General features: G+C 38.3%; 2 protein-coding genes across 5 annotated transcripts in view; both read left to right on the forward strand.

Annotated features, from left to right (window-relative positions):
* The window catches only part of LOC136243238 (probable ATP-dependent RNA helicase DHX37), a 102,315-nt gene extending 96,276 nt beyond the window's left edge, over positions 1 to 6,039 (forward strand). For 2 of the 3 annotated variants that reach the window (XM_066034756.1, XM_066034757.1), the window contains 9 exons: positions 751 to 818; positions 866 to 918; positions 2,374 to 2,434; positions 2,487 to 2,601; positions 2,704 to 2,841; positions 2,899 to 2,993; positions 3,040 to 3,113; positions 3,164 to 3,261; positions 5,811 to 6,039. In XM_066034756.1, the coding sequence (XP_065890828.1) occupies positions 751 to 818; positions 866 to 918; positions 2,374 to 2,434; positions 2,487 to 2,601; positions 2,704 to 2,841; positions 2,899 to 2,993; positions 3,040 to 3,113; positions 3,164 to 3,261; positions 5,811 to 5,887 (779 nt within the window). In that variant the 3' untranslated portion in view covers positions 5,888 to 6,039. Of the gene's footprint in view, positions 1 to 750; positions 819 to 865; positions 919 to 975; positions 2,328 to 2,373; positions 2,435 to 2,486; positions 2,602 to 2,703; positions 2,842 to 2,898; positions 2,994 to 3,039; positions 3,114 to 3,163; positions 3,262 to 5,810 lie in introns of those variants that run through there. The other variant, XM_066034758.1, reaches the window with a different exon arrangement.
* A 2,779-nt stretch (positions 6,040 to 8,818) lies between these two features.
* Positions 8,819 to 15,372, forward strand: LOC136242471 (cytospin-B-like). Of its 2 annotated transcripts, none has more exons than XM_066033898.1 (8): positions 8,819 to 8,976; positions 9,870 to 10,038; positions 10,134 to 10,180; positions 10,249 to 13,385; positions 13,439 to 13,607; positions 13,664 to 13,780; positions 13,833 to 13,892; positions 15,179 to 15,372. In XM_066033898.1, exons 2-8 carry the CDS (start codon positions 9,882 to 9,884, stop codon positions 15,266 to 15,268), a joined length of 3,777 nt encoding a protein of 1,258 aa, XP_065889970.1. In that variant the 5' UTR covers positions 8,819 to 8,976; positions 9,870 to 9,881; the 3' UTR covers positions 15,269 to 15,372. The 2 variants fall into 2 exon arrangements, with proteins under 2 accessions (XP_065889970.1, XP_065889971.1); XM_066033899.1 differs by having other exon boundaries at positions 13,442 to 13,607.
* The last annotated feature ends 299 nt before the right edge of the window (positions 15,373 to 15,671 follow it).

Below are 15,671 nucleotides of genomic sequence, written 5' to 3' on the forward strand. Positions count from 1 at the left end.
TCAACGAATAAGCCAGCATGTTAAACACAGAGAGATCCATAGGCAGGGGGGCCATGGCCCACCCACTTTTATGGGACACTGTTTGCAAGAAAAGATTGAGATTCTCTAATAGAACAGTCAGGATCTGGACACTCTAATAGAACAGTCACAGTATTCAAAGAAGCAGTGTAGCTACGTATGTGTAGTTATAAATAAGGAGATATAATTGGTGGAGAGCAGCTATTGTCAGGAGGCTGTGACCTTTTTTTTTTTTGGTCTTCAACTTACAGCTGCCCTGGCCCTCTCACTCTTTGACCTGCTCCACCTCCCCTGCAGAGATCTCTATTTGGACTCAAATAAACGTTTATACAGAAGCATGCATTCTCAGTACTTATCTGCCCATATTTTAAGGAGAAACTACTGTTTTTTCCTTAGTTTTTACCATATCCATTGAGTCCTAATAGAGATCTCTGTGTGTTGTGTGTTTAACGTGCAGGCTTGTTTGACTCTTGTTTCTTTACTTTCAGCGATCTCTATTCCCATGTTTTATAGCAATACAGGTACTTAACAGTGTGTTAAGGATTGTTAATGCTACAGGAGTGGTGTATGTATGCTAAACTAAATAATTTTTTATTACAACACAGTAGTCTTTACTGTAACAGAGTGTTATACAGTACTTCATAAAATCCTTTACTCAATACAATAATAATAAACTGTATACTAAGAAGGAACAGCACTATTTTCAGCTTTAAAAAGTATGTTTTGTTCCAGTGAATGCCAACTTCCCAGACATTGAAGAATATTTGGATCCTAAGATGACACCTCCATCCCAAATACAGGTCTGTTACAACACAATTCCCTTAACTGGTTAACATTGTTTCCTCAGGCAAAACTTTTAAGGCAGATTGTATTAACTGGAATGGGTGACCATGTGGCTAGGTACTGTATAGTTTTATGTGCAACTTGTATGCTTTAATTGTACTACTGTATGTATAGCTACACCTGTAACAAGTTGATGTTATGCTGGTGCCCATGCAGCTAAATAGACAGATTTGTAATACTGTAATTTAGTGTATTTTGTAATTCATAAATTATTTTGTAATTCGGTAATTACGTTGCTGTGCACTGCTAAAGGAAGCATAGCTATATCAAACCACTTTAAACCACAAATTACGCACATAAGTAACTTCTCAAGTGTCTTTTATAGTGTGTCTATCGTGTTTCTCACACGAATTGTATAGAGAAAGCCTCGAGGCTGCCCTTCATTTTTGTTCATGTAAGTATGGGTATTGCCCCCTTTCAACTCGAAGGATACACTATCTCTGGTAGCCTGAGAGGCCTTCAACATTGTTTTAAAAGTTGTTAAACGTCTATAAAACCAAAAGAGAAGACTGTTCACGAAGTATATGAAGAGTCGCCATACCCGTATTTCAGACTGCCAAGTAGAAACCACCTCAGAGCAAGGTTTATGTATGTACACTTTTAATTAAGTTTCCGATTCTTACATCCTGGTTGCTTTTTACCATTTTAACGTTTTTGCTCACATGGGTATGTACAGACAAGTAACCATAGAGGGGTAAGTGCACACGTACACACACATGTTTTTATTTCAGTAAACCAGGTGCACGTTCACAGCCAGCCAAAGGCTGGTTTGGGCATGCACCTGGTTTTAAAATGAAGTACAAATCCTTTCATATCATTAAATACTACTGTACCAAGAATAGATTAATAGTAATGGTATCTGGCAGGACAACTCACAATCATAATGTAGCTAGCACACACACACACATACACACACCTTGTAATTAGTAATACAAACTAGCACCAGCATTGTGTGTGTGCGTGCGTGCGTGTGTGTGATGATGATGCACACATACAGCAAGGGGGTTTAACTGGTTTATAAAAACACAACACCGATACAAGTTTGAATTTAAATTTGGCATGCACTAAAGAACAAGAGAGCCATCGGTGGAATTTGTACGTTTGTTTACTTGTACGAGCACAATCAAGAATCAGTAGTACAATAACCCTAGTATGTGTTCACTGATCTACTCAGTCTAATACCCTCAGTCTAATCTCCTTAGTCATGGTGGTTGGTTAGAGGTAGTTGTTATTGACCTGCTTTGTAGTGGGTGCTATATAGAATGGCATGTCTGTTCAGTCACGAGTAGGGATTGGCCTAGTGATTAAATGTTGGTGCCTTCATACTATGGCAATCTCAGTACATGTGTGTATAGACTTTGTAGCTTTGCATATACTAATTAATTTGTTCATTATTTATAATATAGTTTTTGACCGCATTTCTTATTCTCTTAGTACTTGGTGTTGTAATTACTGTTACACTTTTGCATTTTGAATTGCATATACATAAAGCAATTGTTATAATTAATATAGAAAGATACACACAAGAAATATGAGTCCAGCAGACCAAAGAAAATTTAAGACTGCTTATCAAGTATGTGAAACATGAACAGAATATTAATGCAATATTTTTAATTTGTATACAGTGTATGTTGTGTGAGTCTCCAGTCTACATGCATCCATCATCAGTATTGATCAGGTCACTACCTCAGTTTGTCATATTTCAAGAGATTGTAGAAACCAGCAAGCTGTTCATGAGGGGTTAGCTAACTGTTTAGTAAATGGCATTGCATAAGTTTTGAGATGTTATTGTGATGAAATCGTTTTCAGGTTCCTTCATTAATGAGATTTGTATTTCATTAGATATAACTGCTGTTATCCCCGAGTGGCTTGCTGTGTGTGTTCCCAACATGTGCACATTTTCAAAGCCGCTAAATGACCCTCCACCATCTTATGACGATAATACTGGCACCGTCAAGTGTCATATAGCAGCCACTTTTGGTTAGTGTGTGAGCGTGCATGTTTGTGTGTTCATATAAACTATACTTTGTTGTATAGGCTGCTACAGTTGGCCTATTGCTCCCCAAGAACTCCCGTATCCTGATGGTATTGACAAGTACAAGCTGTTTGGCCAATTTTTTCTTCAAGGCTTGGTACGCTTGCTTCACAAATAATAGTAATTATATGTTGCTAATGCAGGTTTGTCCACCTCTAAAAGAATTTGCTCCATTGTTATTGGTGTCACCAGTTAGTATGACTAAGAGATGGGCTAAGTAAGGGTGAAATATGAAGAGTATTAGAATTACAATAGTGCTTACAATAGACTACACAAGTGTACAGAAGTATTACTAGCAGCTCTGGTTAACAGGGAGGTCTGCTCAAAGTCATCGTTAATGGAAGCATGGAAGGAAGACAGAAAATGTAATGTTTTTTGAATAATTGTTACCCAGTTAACTTGATGGTGCTGTGCTAACTGCATTTATATATAAGATATTGAGGATAATCCTTTTGGCACAGAATACTGTCAAGAGGTTGCATGTAGTACACATGCATGTAGCTAGAAGTCTTTGTTTCTAGTTGAATTTATCCTAAAAACATTCTACTCAATTGATGGTTATAAATTCTTAGCCTCAAGTGAGTACACAAACTGTGGGAAGAGGGTACAATGTTGATTGTGAGTTAGAAAGAATCTTCTGTAATTAGCTCTATTTTTCATGCAATTTTTTTAATGTAAAAATATTTTGTATGGTTAACGCTGAACAAAATTTATACATGGCTGCTCTATGTATTAGTGTGCATGCATGTATCTTGATCTTTTTCCAGCAATGGTAGTAACAGTGGTAAGAAAGATTGTCAGTCCTTAAAAAAGTACTGTACACAGAAAAAAATTGGAATTTTCAACTAGAGTAGGGACCATAGCACTTGAGCACAGTAGGGATATAACACTTCTTATTGTTTTACTATTGTGCACTACTCCAGCTTGTTTCAGTACTTTTTATCGAAATACTATGGTCCCTACTCTAGTTGAAAATTCCAATTTGTACTTTTTGTAAACTTAATGACTGGTGAACCCACACAATACCGCATCTGAAATGGCATCGCATGCCCCAGCTATATCAATTATCGTCTGAAAAGTGAAGTATCCATTACACTTCGTTGTCGGCTATGTTCAACCCGTTATACAGCAGTAGGAATCAAGAACTGTTCGAAAAGCACCTCTGCAATCAAAATAGCCACTACAAAAAATACGGACAATTTCCATTACGAAGGGAAGCCATCACATGCTACCACTAAATCGACACTTTGCTGACAAATGGGACACAAAGGAGGACACTGGTAGGTCCATGAAGAGTGCATTGTATGTACTGCTGTATGTTAAAGGTACCTCTCAGGCCGAAGCGATGTCAAACAGTGAAAAAATCAAGCCCGTAGCCTTAGCCATTATCAAGTTGTGCTTGTCTGAAGAGTTACTAAATCAGTTTCTCAGTCAGTAGAGAATCCCATTAAATAAATATTTTTTTAAATTCCATAGCAACTTGTTGAAAGCGTTTCGGGTCGATCTGAAAGCTTGTTTGGGCTTAGTTTTACCTAACCAATACTGCCTCATCGTTGTCGGGAAAATTGAGGCTGGTTTTTGGGTGATGTTATTTCGTGGGCCACGCTTACTCCTTTGTGGTCCCTACTATACAGTGGTGGTGTATTCAGTTGGAAGCCAATATAGCTACAAAAGCCCCATGTACTGTAGTTCATGTTGGGAAGTTTTGTCTATGTAGATGTAGCTAGCTACTGTATAAGTTATAGTTATTGAAAAATTAGAAAGATTTTGTGTAATTTATAATTATCATACAGCACGGTAGTACTGTAGATGTATATTAGGGATCATGGAGGTTTTGGTTTTTCTGGCCAAAGAAATTACTCAATAACCAGCTTCACGATACCATTCTGGTGCCTTGGCAGTATTGGTTACATATAACCAAGCCCAATAATGCCCCTAAATGCTTCCAATAGATTGTTACGATTTGATGGAAGTTTCTACGCCTTTAGGCAAGCGTAACTCAATAACTGCTAAAGCTACGGGCTTGATTTTTTCACTGTTTGACATCGCTTTGCCTCAAGACGTGCCTTTTGGCATACCGCAGTACATTATCATGGACTTACCTTTGTCCTCCTTTATGTTCCATTTCTTTATGCTTGATTTCAGAGATGCTCACTGTTTTTCATTTGTAATGGCTGAAAGTGAAGCATAATGGCCATCACTTTCAAGTCATTAATTGATAGTTGGGGTGCATAAATCATCCGTATTCTTCATGATGACTGGATTGATTCCAGAGGCACTTCTCCTACTGTACTTCGTTTGTAGCACTGTGTAACGGGTTGAACATAGCTGAAGTGAAGTGTAATGGCCACTTTATCTATGAGTCAGTGATTGATAGCTGGAGCACACGCATTCAGACAAAAACATTAGCTTTGGTGCTATCCTATGCGGTATGTGTGTGGGTTCACCAGTCGTAATAATTAATGAAAAAGTAAACAAACAAGTCTAAAGAAAAATAAGAATTTCAAGTTCAATTGGGTATCATAGAAAAAAGCAGTAGGGAACAAGGGAGGTTGCCTACACCTAGTGAACATTTAATTCCTAATTCAGTCATGGGTATAGACTGAAGTAGGGATTAAATCTGTTCACTAGTATATTTGCAGGGTAGGCAACCTCCCTTTTCTTCTTTTTTTCCATCTGCATCGCTGTTTTACAAAAAACACCCTCCCTCACAGCTATTCTGGATGAGAAACTAATTAATAATTAAGTTTATGTGTCCTAATGAAAAGTACAATTTGTATGCTCATGAAAATGTTGAAATCTGAATGGCCTTTCAATTGTTTTTGGCCTCTCAAGTGTTTTGGCCATTCTTATTCCTATGAATCATGTAGATTTCCAATATAATTGCCATTACTTTCCTTTTTTTTTTTTTTAGTTTTGCTAGGAGCTTATTCGATGTGGATACCTCAGTCACAACATCAGCAACTGATTACTATATGGCCACCATTTTAACACAACTCTAATATTTTTTTCTTGTTACCACCAGAGTATACATGATACAAATGATGTCAGTCATTATGGAACTGTAACATAAAATTTGTACATAGTGTACTCTGTACCTGTATGGGCTTGTATGGATAGTTAAATGTTTTTTACAGTAGAAACTGACAGTGGACTGGCTGCAAATCAACAGAAATAGCTGGTGCCAACACTAATGTTGGTATTCTTCCTGGTAAGTTATTTCACCATAACAAATTATGTAAATGACAGTGGAGTACAGATCAATTGTATACTTGCACTGATAGTCTGATACTGTGATACAATTTCCTATAACATTTTAGTTGTGATATAATATGGTCCATACATCTCTTTAAATCAGTAAAAAAGTTTCTCCATGTTGTGTGCTTTAAGCAAGCTGTATCTTGCTGTGAATCCCTCAGGCATAACTGTATAGCTTTGGATGTGAGTTTAGAACTTTTTATGATGTAGCCATTCACACACCAGAATGAAGTATCCCATAATTTTGTTTGATATTCACCATTCCAAGAAGCTCCAGTTTCTTGCCAAGAATATTGGAATTACAACCAGTGGTGTAGCCAACCAGGGCTAATTAAAGGTTGAGAGCTCCAGTAACCTAATCCCTGGTTGCTGTTGGTGGAAGCCCTGCAAGGAATATAAAGCTGGCTACCCACTAGCTGCAGCTGCCAAGTCAATATCTTCCTGCAATTAGATTTGGTCATGTTCTGTAGCTAACACAGATTTTAAGGGTGATGTTCAACCATGTTGTAGGAATAGCAGGGCGGATACAGAGGGTTTCCAGAAACTGGTCAAATACATTCAGGCAATTCAGTAAAATTTGATTGAGATACTATTGGTACAGGCAAGAGTTCATCATGAACTCTTGGTACAGGTAACTATAAATACTTCAAAATGATTGCTCTATTAGAGTAGCTAGCTGAACTTCTCTCCTGATACTATGCAAGCATAAGTAGTCTATATCGATCAATTCCTAACATGTTTAAATTGTCAGCTGTTAAAAGATTTGATGCAATCTCAGAATACATACACTGTAATTTCAAAAATTTCCTACCCCAGGCCTCCCTATTTAATTTGGAAACCTGTCAGTGGCTGTCACCAAATTTCCTGGGAATGGGCTTCCATTCAGACAAACCCTCTCTTGATACTCTGTTTCTTGGTTGTGATCCCTGGCAGACTCAAGGTCTTGAATGGAAAAGGCAATTAAATTTTGGCTCCCAACAGTGAGTAAACATCATTAAGATGCATATGTTCAAGCATACAATATACCTCGGACACATGCAACTGCCCTAAAATGTGAAAAGCACAGGCATGGCAAGGAAACTATAGAAATAAACAAACAAGCTACAGTACAACACAAACTAAACATTCTAATCAATACAATAGACACCATCCAAAACCACGCCCACTTTTCGGACGCCATTTTGGATGGGGTTAATTTCAATATCACTGACTGCACTGCATTGAAATTCAGCGATGAAGAAAGCTCGAACTAAGTGGTATTGTCAAACAACAGTCCATGAAAGCTTTCAATGCTGTAAATTCTTTGTTCTGGCTAAAAGCAGGTGATTATCAGGTGATGAACAAGGCGCGAAGCGCTGACGACACTAATTCCCTTGTTTACCTGTACAAGGAGCGCCTGGATGGTCAGCCGCTACTACAGTTACTATCACTAATAATTTACCGCAGTAATGGATACTATCTTTGTTTCGCAGTGCTTCCTGTGTGGGCCAACCAGCAATTTGGGCTGTCGATGCTTCGCGCCTTGTTCAACCCTGATAACCACCTGCCCCTAACCAATTTACAACCTTGAAGACTTCCACGGCCAATTGTTCGACAATACCACCTAGTTCGAGCTTTATTCATCATCGGATTTCAATGTAACTCAATCGATACTGGCCCCATTCAAAATGGCGGAAAGCTGTTGCTATGACGATTACGTAGTTTTTGATTGTGTCATACAATTACATGCCAAAAATTTAAGATTCACTGAGCTAGATTACTGTGGGTTGTTGAATTAGGATTTGTAGGGCCCGACAGTCAGATCTCACGACTTTGCTCACTGCAAATTACAATATCAGGGCGATATGAAGTAATTAGGATAGATGGTCGAATGGTTGCCAAAGGAGCATCACTAGCTAACTTTAAATTCTTAATGATTATACTTCATCCTATAAAACTAGACTATTAAAGTTGTCGATGCTTCCCCTCATGTTTACTTACGAACTAAATGACTTGTTATTTTTTATTAAATCCATCAAGAATCCATCTTTACACTTTGACATCTCCAAGTGGGTCCATTTTAACAGCAACAGTTCTACAAGATCATCAACCCATTCCAAGCTAGTTCATAATTATACGAAATACAGCACCTCCCGCCACTTTTATTTTAACCGTTTACCACGTTTATGGAATGTACTGCCACCTTTAAATCTAGATCTATCTATAGCAACACTAAAGAGACAGTTAAACAACATCTTCTGGGCCATGTTCACTTCAAACTTTGATGACAATAATTACTGTACTTATCATGTTGTATGTCCTTGTCATAGGTGTAGTTCCACCCCAATTACCCCTTTGTTAATTAATTAGTTTACTTGTAATTTTTAGTTGCTCCCTTGTAATCTTAACTTATAATTGGGTGCTGATAGCTCTTATCAGCACACCAGCTGCTGTATTTTATAGTCTAGTTTAGTTTTATACCAACCCCCCAGTTTGTATCCATGTCTTTCAGCAGCAAAATCACAATAATAATAATAATAAATCACTGTCAACAAAAACAACAGTATCACTGCAATATCTCGTCCTCTACGTAGAGTGGCATGTAATAATGCTCATAGAATATTTGCATGCAGAGTATTATCTGATTTTGCATGGCTCAACTTGTACTCTATTAAATCCATTCGTCGTCGTTATCCTAATTAATGCACAGGCATTAATAAAAATTGTATGGCTTCGAAGAGGGCATTCTTTGCGTGTCATCGATCCCACGCCATCTGGCAGAGTCTCGCTCGTGGACACAGTCGGCTGATCACTGAAACTGTTAGCGATTGGACTCACACAAGGTACAGTGGTGGCTAGGTCTCCGTTTATTGGTGTAACGTGTGAACCATACTGCCATGATATGCTATTCAACTTCGTACCGATTTCTGTTTTGTGCGCAATAACTTTTACCGTGTATCAACGTACCTCAGTGCCACTGCTTTAATAATAGTAATATTGGGGAGGAAACCAATCTGCTACCGTTTCTGTCACGTCACTAGAGCCTTTTAAATTGTGCATGTTGGTGGATGGTGTTTTAGCCCAAACAAAAACAGAGACACTTAACCAAACAATTTCGTTTCCACTAGTGATTGTATACATGTGTTACTGTGTACAGTGTGTAATGACTGACTCACAAGCTATGGACTGGAGGTAGTAGTGTTGTTTATACTGCCCAGCTAATCACATATAGCAAGGCCTTTAAGTACGATTGTGAATGATGAAAGCATGAGTGGTCTTGAGACTTTCTATATTACTGAGACTCGAGGGAGTATAAAAACTTTTCCTGCTCAATACACATTTGACATTTCTGGGTGTTAAGAAATATGCATATCAATGTCATGATCAGCTAGCTGTACGTAAGTTGTGTGGAGTCATGAGGAACAATTCTGTTACTTCTACATAACATCCCTAGAGACACATACACACATACAAATACTTAGGAGAGAAGTGTGAAAATGGTGCACACAAGTTTTGTGTCTATGTAGCATGTGCATTCATGTATGATATTATTGTACTATTGGTTTACTGACACTCTAGGGAGTACAGTATTGTACATTGATATGTACACATGAAAGTCTAGTGTTTGTATATACTAGGGATAAGTTTAGAAAACAAAGGTGTTCATCTATATGCTTTTATGCTCTTTGTGTTTGTTTTCTGTGCATAAACCGTAATAGAGGTATAATATATTTAGGATACTGCTACAATGGAAGCTCACTTGTCACCTGTGAGAGAATCAAAAAATGCCTCTGAAAAACATTCTGCAAGTCCACCAAGTGCAGGGAATCATAGAAGGAGTGGATTTCCCTTTAAACGAATTAGCTCTGCATCTGAAGTTTTAGGTAGAGGTGCTTCACTAGAAGGTACACACGCATCACAAGCATGTGCATGCACAGACACACACGTACCCACATTAGTTTTTCTTGTTAGGAGTAAATTATATTGTGTATCTTTTCAGGGACTTTGGCTGTTGACAAAATTGGCAACACCACCACAAATATTAAGGTATTCTATTACTGTAGTGTGAAGTATGTTTTAATCATTGAGTAATGACTAACATCTTCTTCCCCCAGATGGATAGAATACCAAAGAGAAGGTCTTCAGAATTCACGATGCTTAAGGACACCACCCCCACTCTATCATCTGGACGTCACAGTGCTTCACTTTTACCAACTGTTAGTTCTGTAGCGGAGAAGTTCAATTTTGGCTTAAAAGAGAAACTTAGAAAGTCTGAAAAGGACAGGGAAGAGTTACAACGGAAGTATCAAGAGTTGGTACAGACTTTTGATAGTGTCTCTAAAGAAAATGAACAGCTCAGATCCTCACAACATGAACTAGAAGGAACCAAAAAGGCTCTTGAGTCCAAATATCACAAGTTAAAATCACATGCCGATGTCATGAAGGCAGATTATGACCGAGTGAATGCAAAACTATCTAACCTGGAAGTTGCAAATGAGAGCTTAAAGCAGACATCTTGGATACGCCAAAGCAGAAAAAGTAAAGAGACGTATTCTGATTCACGTGATGGAGTGGTTGCTGCTAATGAGGTGTCCACTTTAAAAAGGGATTTGACAAAGAAGGATGCTAAAATTAGTGAGCTCGAGAAAGACATACATGTTGTTGAAGAAAAGCTAAAACAAGCTAAACTACAATATTCTGTTCAAATAAAAGTTGATGGCATGGATTCAGTGAGTGACGAAGGGATTGGTGGAGAGCTGAAATTCATTACAGATAGAACTACTCTTAATTCGCTAGACAAATCATCAGTTCTGCTGCAGTATGAGAAGTTGCTCTCAACTTACAGAGCAAAAGTTCAAGAGATTAAAGATAGTCAAAATCGTTTCTGTAGCCTTGAGAAGTTGTACACTGACCAAAAGAAAGAGATAGCACTGTTGAATATGGAACTTCATCACTCCAAGAGTGACAATAACCATGTTTTGTCATCTAGCAACAATGCATTGCATTCTCCTCAATCTTCTGTTACAGTATTGGGAGTACCGTCTACTGTTGTTAAATCAGCATCGTTTGATAATGGCAGACGAGTATCTTTACCAACTCAAAGAGAGGCAGCCAGTTCACCAGATGTTTCTATGCTTCAAAACTGCCTTAAACTGTCTCTGTCAGAAAAGAAGATGTTAGAAGAGGAAGTTAAAGAACTGAAGCAGCAGTTACAATTGATGAAGCAAAATGAGCGACCAGGCTCAAGGTCATCAAAGTCACAATCAGTTTTTAGCCCTACTTCTGTTCAAGTATCACAGGCCACTCTAACATCCTCAAAATCACAATCCACTGCAATGAGTCCTTGTGAAGATAGTGTGTTCTTTGGTAGTAAATCTCCCAAATCAGATGTCCCAATGCTTCAGAAAAGTTTGCAGTTGGCCATAGATGAAAAGGATGAACTTGGAAAAGAGAACAAAGTATTAAAAGCCAGTGCTGATAAATGGAAACTGAAAGCAGAGTCTCTACAAGTGCAATTAAATAAGTTGGAGAAGATGGCACAGAAAAGAGATGAACTTAAAGCTTCTATGCAGTTGCTGGAAAAAGAAAAAAACACATTGCTGGATAACAAGAAATCATTAAGTGACAAGGTTAACTCATTGGATCTAAAAAATTCCCTTCTAGTAACCGAAATTGAACAGTTGAGTGTTCAGCTGAAAACCATGCAGAAGGAGAAGCAAGCAAGAACTGTAGAAAAACATCACAAGTGTGTGCAAACTACTACAGTAACTGAAAGACCCTTGGAACGTACCAGGCCAGGATCCGCTGATTCTAAGAGTAGAGTGACTTTTTATCGCACTAATAGTCAAAATTCAGATACTGATGTACACACTGACAAAAAGATGCAAGTTTCAGAGACTCAGGCACCAGAGATGAAGGTTGCTTGCAGGCTTAACATAACTTCACGTAGCCCAACTGCTTCACCTAGTGGAGAAAAGCATCAGAGGGTGTCGCACACAAAGTCACTGTCAATTGAGAAGATAGACAACAACACACTTAAAGCTGTTCTTCCTTCTAATCGACATTTGAGTGACTCTGTTGATGTAGGGGAATCTGGCTTCCTCTCTCATTCTCAACCCACTAGTAGTCTAAAACCTGCTGTAACCAGTGTGAAAGTTTCAACATCTATTAAAAAAGAAACACCTACCAAAATCAATGCTTTAGGCTCTACACAATTGAGACACACTTCACCGCAACTTCAGGTTGTTACCACTACTACCCACATGCAAGGCCATAGTGTAACTACAACAACTGTTGCTTCTAACACTACTCCTTTGCCTTCTTCCCATACTCGAATATCATTGGGTAATTCAATGTCTTCAGCAGGGAATAGCATGAGCAGTGTGTCACTATCTAATCAGCAAATTCCTCCAGTAACATCCCATGTCACACCGTCAACTATCAGCCCCCAGTCTCAAGTGACAACTGCTAATAGTCCACAGTCTGGTATTACTACAATTCACTCCTCTCAGCCATCTCATCAGCCGCTAGTTTCAAATAAGCCTCGACCATTCCTAAAGTCCAACACTACAATGTCATTCATCACTACTAGCAAATCAGCTGCATCTCCATCACATTCTCCACTTTCAGCGCAAAAGCCTCTATCTCACACAACTTCAGTCCCAGCCACAATTGTGTCACCATCAAAACCCACTACAGAAAGTCCTCAATCGAATGATCCTTCAAAGAAGATGTCTACACTTGCAGTCAACAGTGGTGTAGAAGTAGTCAGGCGTAGACCCAAACCACGCACACACCAGATTTTGGATCCACTGAAGCGTAGTAGTGCTTATTTCCCAACTGATGTGGCCAACCAGAGCATTCACGAAGAGAATGAACTTTACAGATGTGGATCATTGGAGAGTCTTAAATCAGCCTTGTTTCATGCAGCGTCTGCTAAGGTGCAACCCTCAGTGGCATCTTCAAGTACATCTACAATGTCCAATTCAGTCACTACAACCAGTAGTACCACTACAGTACAATCTGGGTTTTCTCCACCAACATCCAAGTTTACTTCAGTTTCTAAAGTCCGTTCACAGGAATGTAAGGTTGAAACCAAACCAGTGGAAGTAAAGAAAGAAGTCAAGTTTGCTGGCAAGGATGAAGCAAATGTAGCACCACCTAGAGCTAGACTACGGGGAACCAGACATCAGAGTATCAACACTGCATTGCCACCAGTGTCCAGTTACTACACACCGAGTATACCTACAAGGTATTGTTATTGCTATTACCTTTTGTCAATAGACTATGTACTTATTTCAACAGTAGCAAAGTAGAGAGTTCTGTAGCAAAACCTAATGCTGCTTTTGCATCTGATATTAAACCAGGAGAGGTCAAGCTGAAGAGGTCAAATACTACAGGATCAGCTGGTGGTAGGCCCACCAAAAAGACACTGCTTCTTCGGTGGTGCCAAAAAATTACAGAAGAATACGAGGTACTGTATTGTCTACTACTTTACTGTAGTAAATTTAATTTATATGTTCTCAACAGAATATCGACATTCGTAATTTCAGTGATAGCTTTAGTGATGGACTGGCATTTTGTGCTATTATTCATCATTTTGCACCCACAAAAATTCCATACATGTCCTTGACAACTAGAAGCAGGGTAAGTTCTAACCAATTACATGCTCTCTGCAAGCTTAAATTTAACTGTTTAGGAGAAGAATTTCCAGTTGGCATTTGATGCTGCAGAAGAGGAAGGAATACCGAGACTTTTGGTATGCAAGTGTTGTGTATTTTTATTGTTGCTGAACTAAGGACAGTGGACTGGACTGACATTTATTTACACATTTTATGATTGGATTTACTGATTCTCGCTAGTTAAAGGCACTTAGGGAACCTGCAGCCTGCTACTAAACACTGTACAAGCAGTGTAATATGTGAAAACTGTCTGCTGCTGTTTTCTTTATGCCACTCATGATGATATCCTTCACAATACTTAGAACAAGCTTGAAAAACGATGCATGACCAGACCTGTATTTCAGCACAGGGACTTAATTATTAGCACCCTCTCTAATTGGCAAGCTCATGTGCTGAAATAGAAGTCTGGGGCCATGCAAGACCCCTATTCTAACTAGTAAGGATGTCTCAAAGTATGTCATTACTGGGTAGCTATCACTGTCACTTTCCCTGCAGCATTACTGCACACCCCAGGGTAAGGATCATACTCTATTAGCAGCATAACAAACAGTAGTGTAATTACTAAAAGGCATATTTTACTGTTTGTATTCAGTGCTTAGTAGCAGGCTGCAGCTTCCCTAAGGACCCTTATCTGCCAAGCTCAGTAAATCCAATCATGTAATGTGCAAAAACCAAAAATATGTCAGTCTAGTAATCCAGTCCAATAGTGACAGCCATAAGCTAAAGACTGTGACACACATTAATGAAGTCACCACACCTACCTATGGTATTGCAATGGTATGCCTGGCATTATGGTTTTTTATGGGTTTCTTATTGTCATGGAACATTTTATAAGCAAGTTCCAGTACTTCAAATTTTTATTTCAAAGTATTTCGTGTATTTTTATTAAACAAAAATGTACATTAGATCAGCTTACAGAAATTCAAGATATACATTTGAGAGTATCAAATCTAAAATTTACCAGAAATGAGAAGTGTTCAGATGCATATCTCATGTGTTTGATATGATTATAATGCCTAACAGCTGCTAGAAATCTGAAACTAAACACTTGTGGCATATACTGTTTTTTATGATAGATACTGTTCCATCATAAGGCTGTAAATTTTATTATGTGACACTTCTGTTTTTTCAAAATCATACACTTTGTCATGCGTGAATGTTAGGAAAAACATGGCAGCTCTGGATGACTTGTGTATGGTATATAAAAGGATTAGGTGGTTATTAAATTTTCTCACCACAACAATGCAATACTATTTTGTGGTTGCCATGAAACCGATTATCCCCAGACTGGAAAGTCATTCATAGTTTTTGAAGCAGTATGGGTGACTTTTATGTTATCTGTTGATGTTGTTTGTATTTGCAGGATGTCAGTGACATGGTATCACTACCTGTACCAGACTGGATGTCTGTCATGACCTATGTGGCCTGTATTCACAAACACTTTGTGATGTGACCGTGTATGTATTGACAATTGTACATAGTGAAGGTATAATTTATTTATTACTCTCTCATGTATATAATAGCTACTGTTTGTATTATTATTAGTTTCTACAGATATTCTATAAACATTACTATAGCAATATTTATATGACCTGATCCGAGTAATGTAACACAGACACACACCAGCTATGATAGGGACAGACAACAGCAAAGATGAACTTGCACTGCCATTACACACCTGGTTTACCTGGTAGCATTGGTATAGCCACAAGGACTCATTTGAATTACAGCAGCATCATGTACCACTAGCATTTTGAAAAGCCTACAAAATATGTGAAATAAAGAATTTATTCTATGGAAGACTTGGAAACCTCCACAGAGGGGTGTGTGCCAAATGATACCGTCAAATGACATCT

The sequence above is a fragment of the Dysidea avara genome, chromosome 13 (genome assembly GCF_963678975.1).
Source record: "Dysidea avara chromosome 13, odDysAvar1.4, whole genome shotgun sequence".
Classification (NCBI taxonomy): Eukaryota; Metazoa; Porifera; class Demospongiae; order Dictyoceratida; family Dysideidae; genus Dysidea; species Dysidea avara.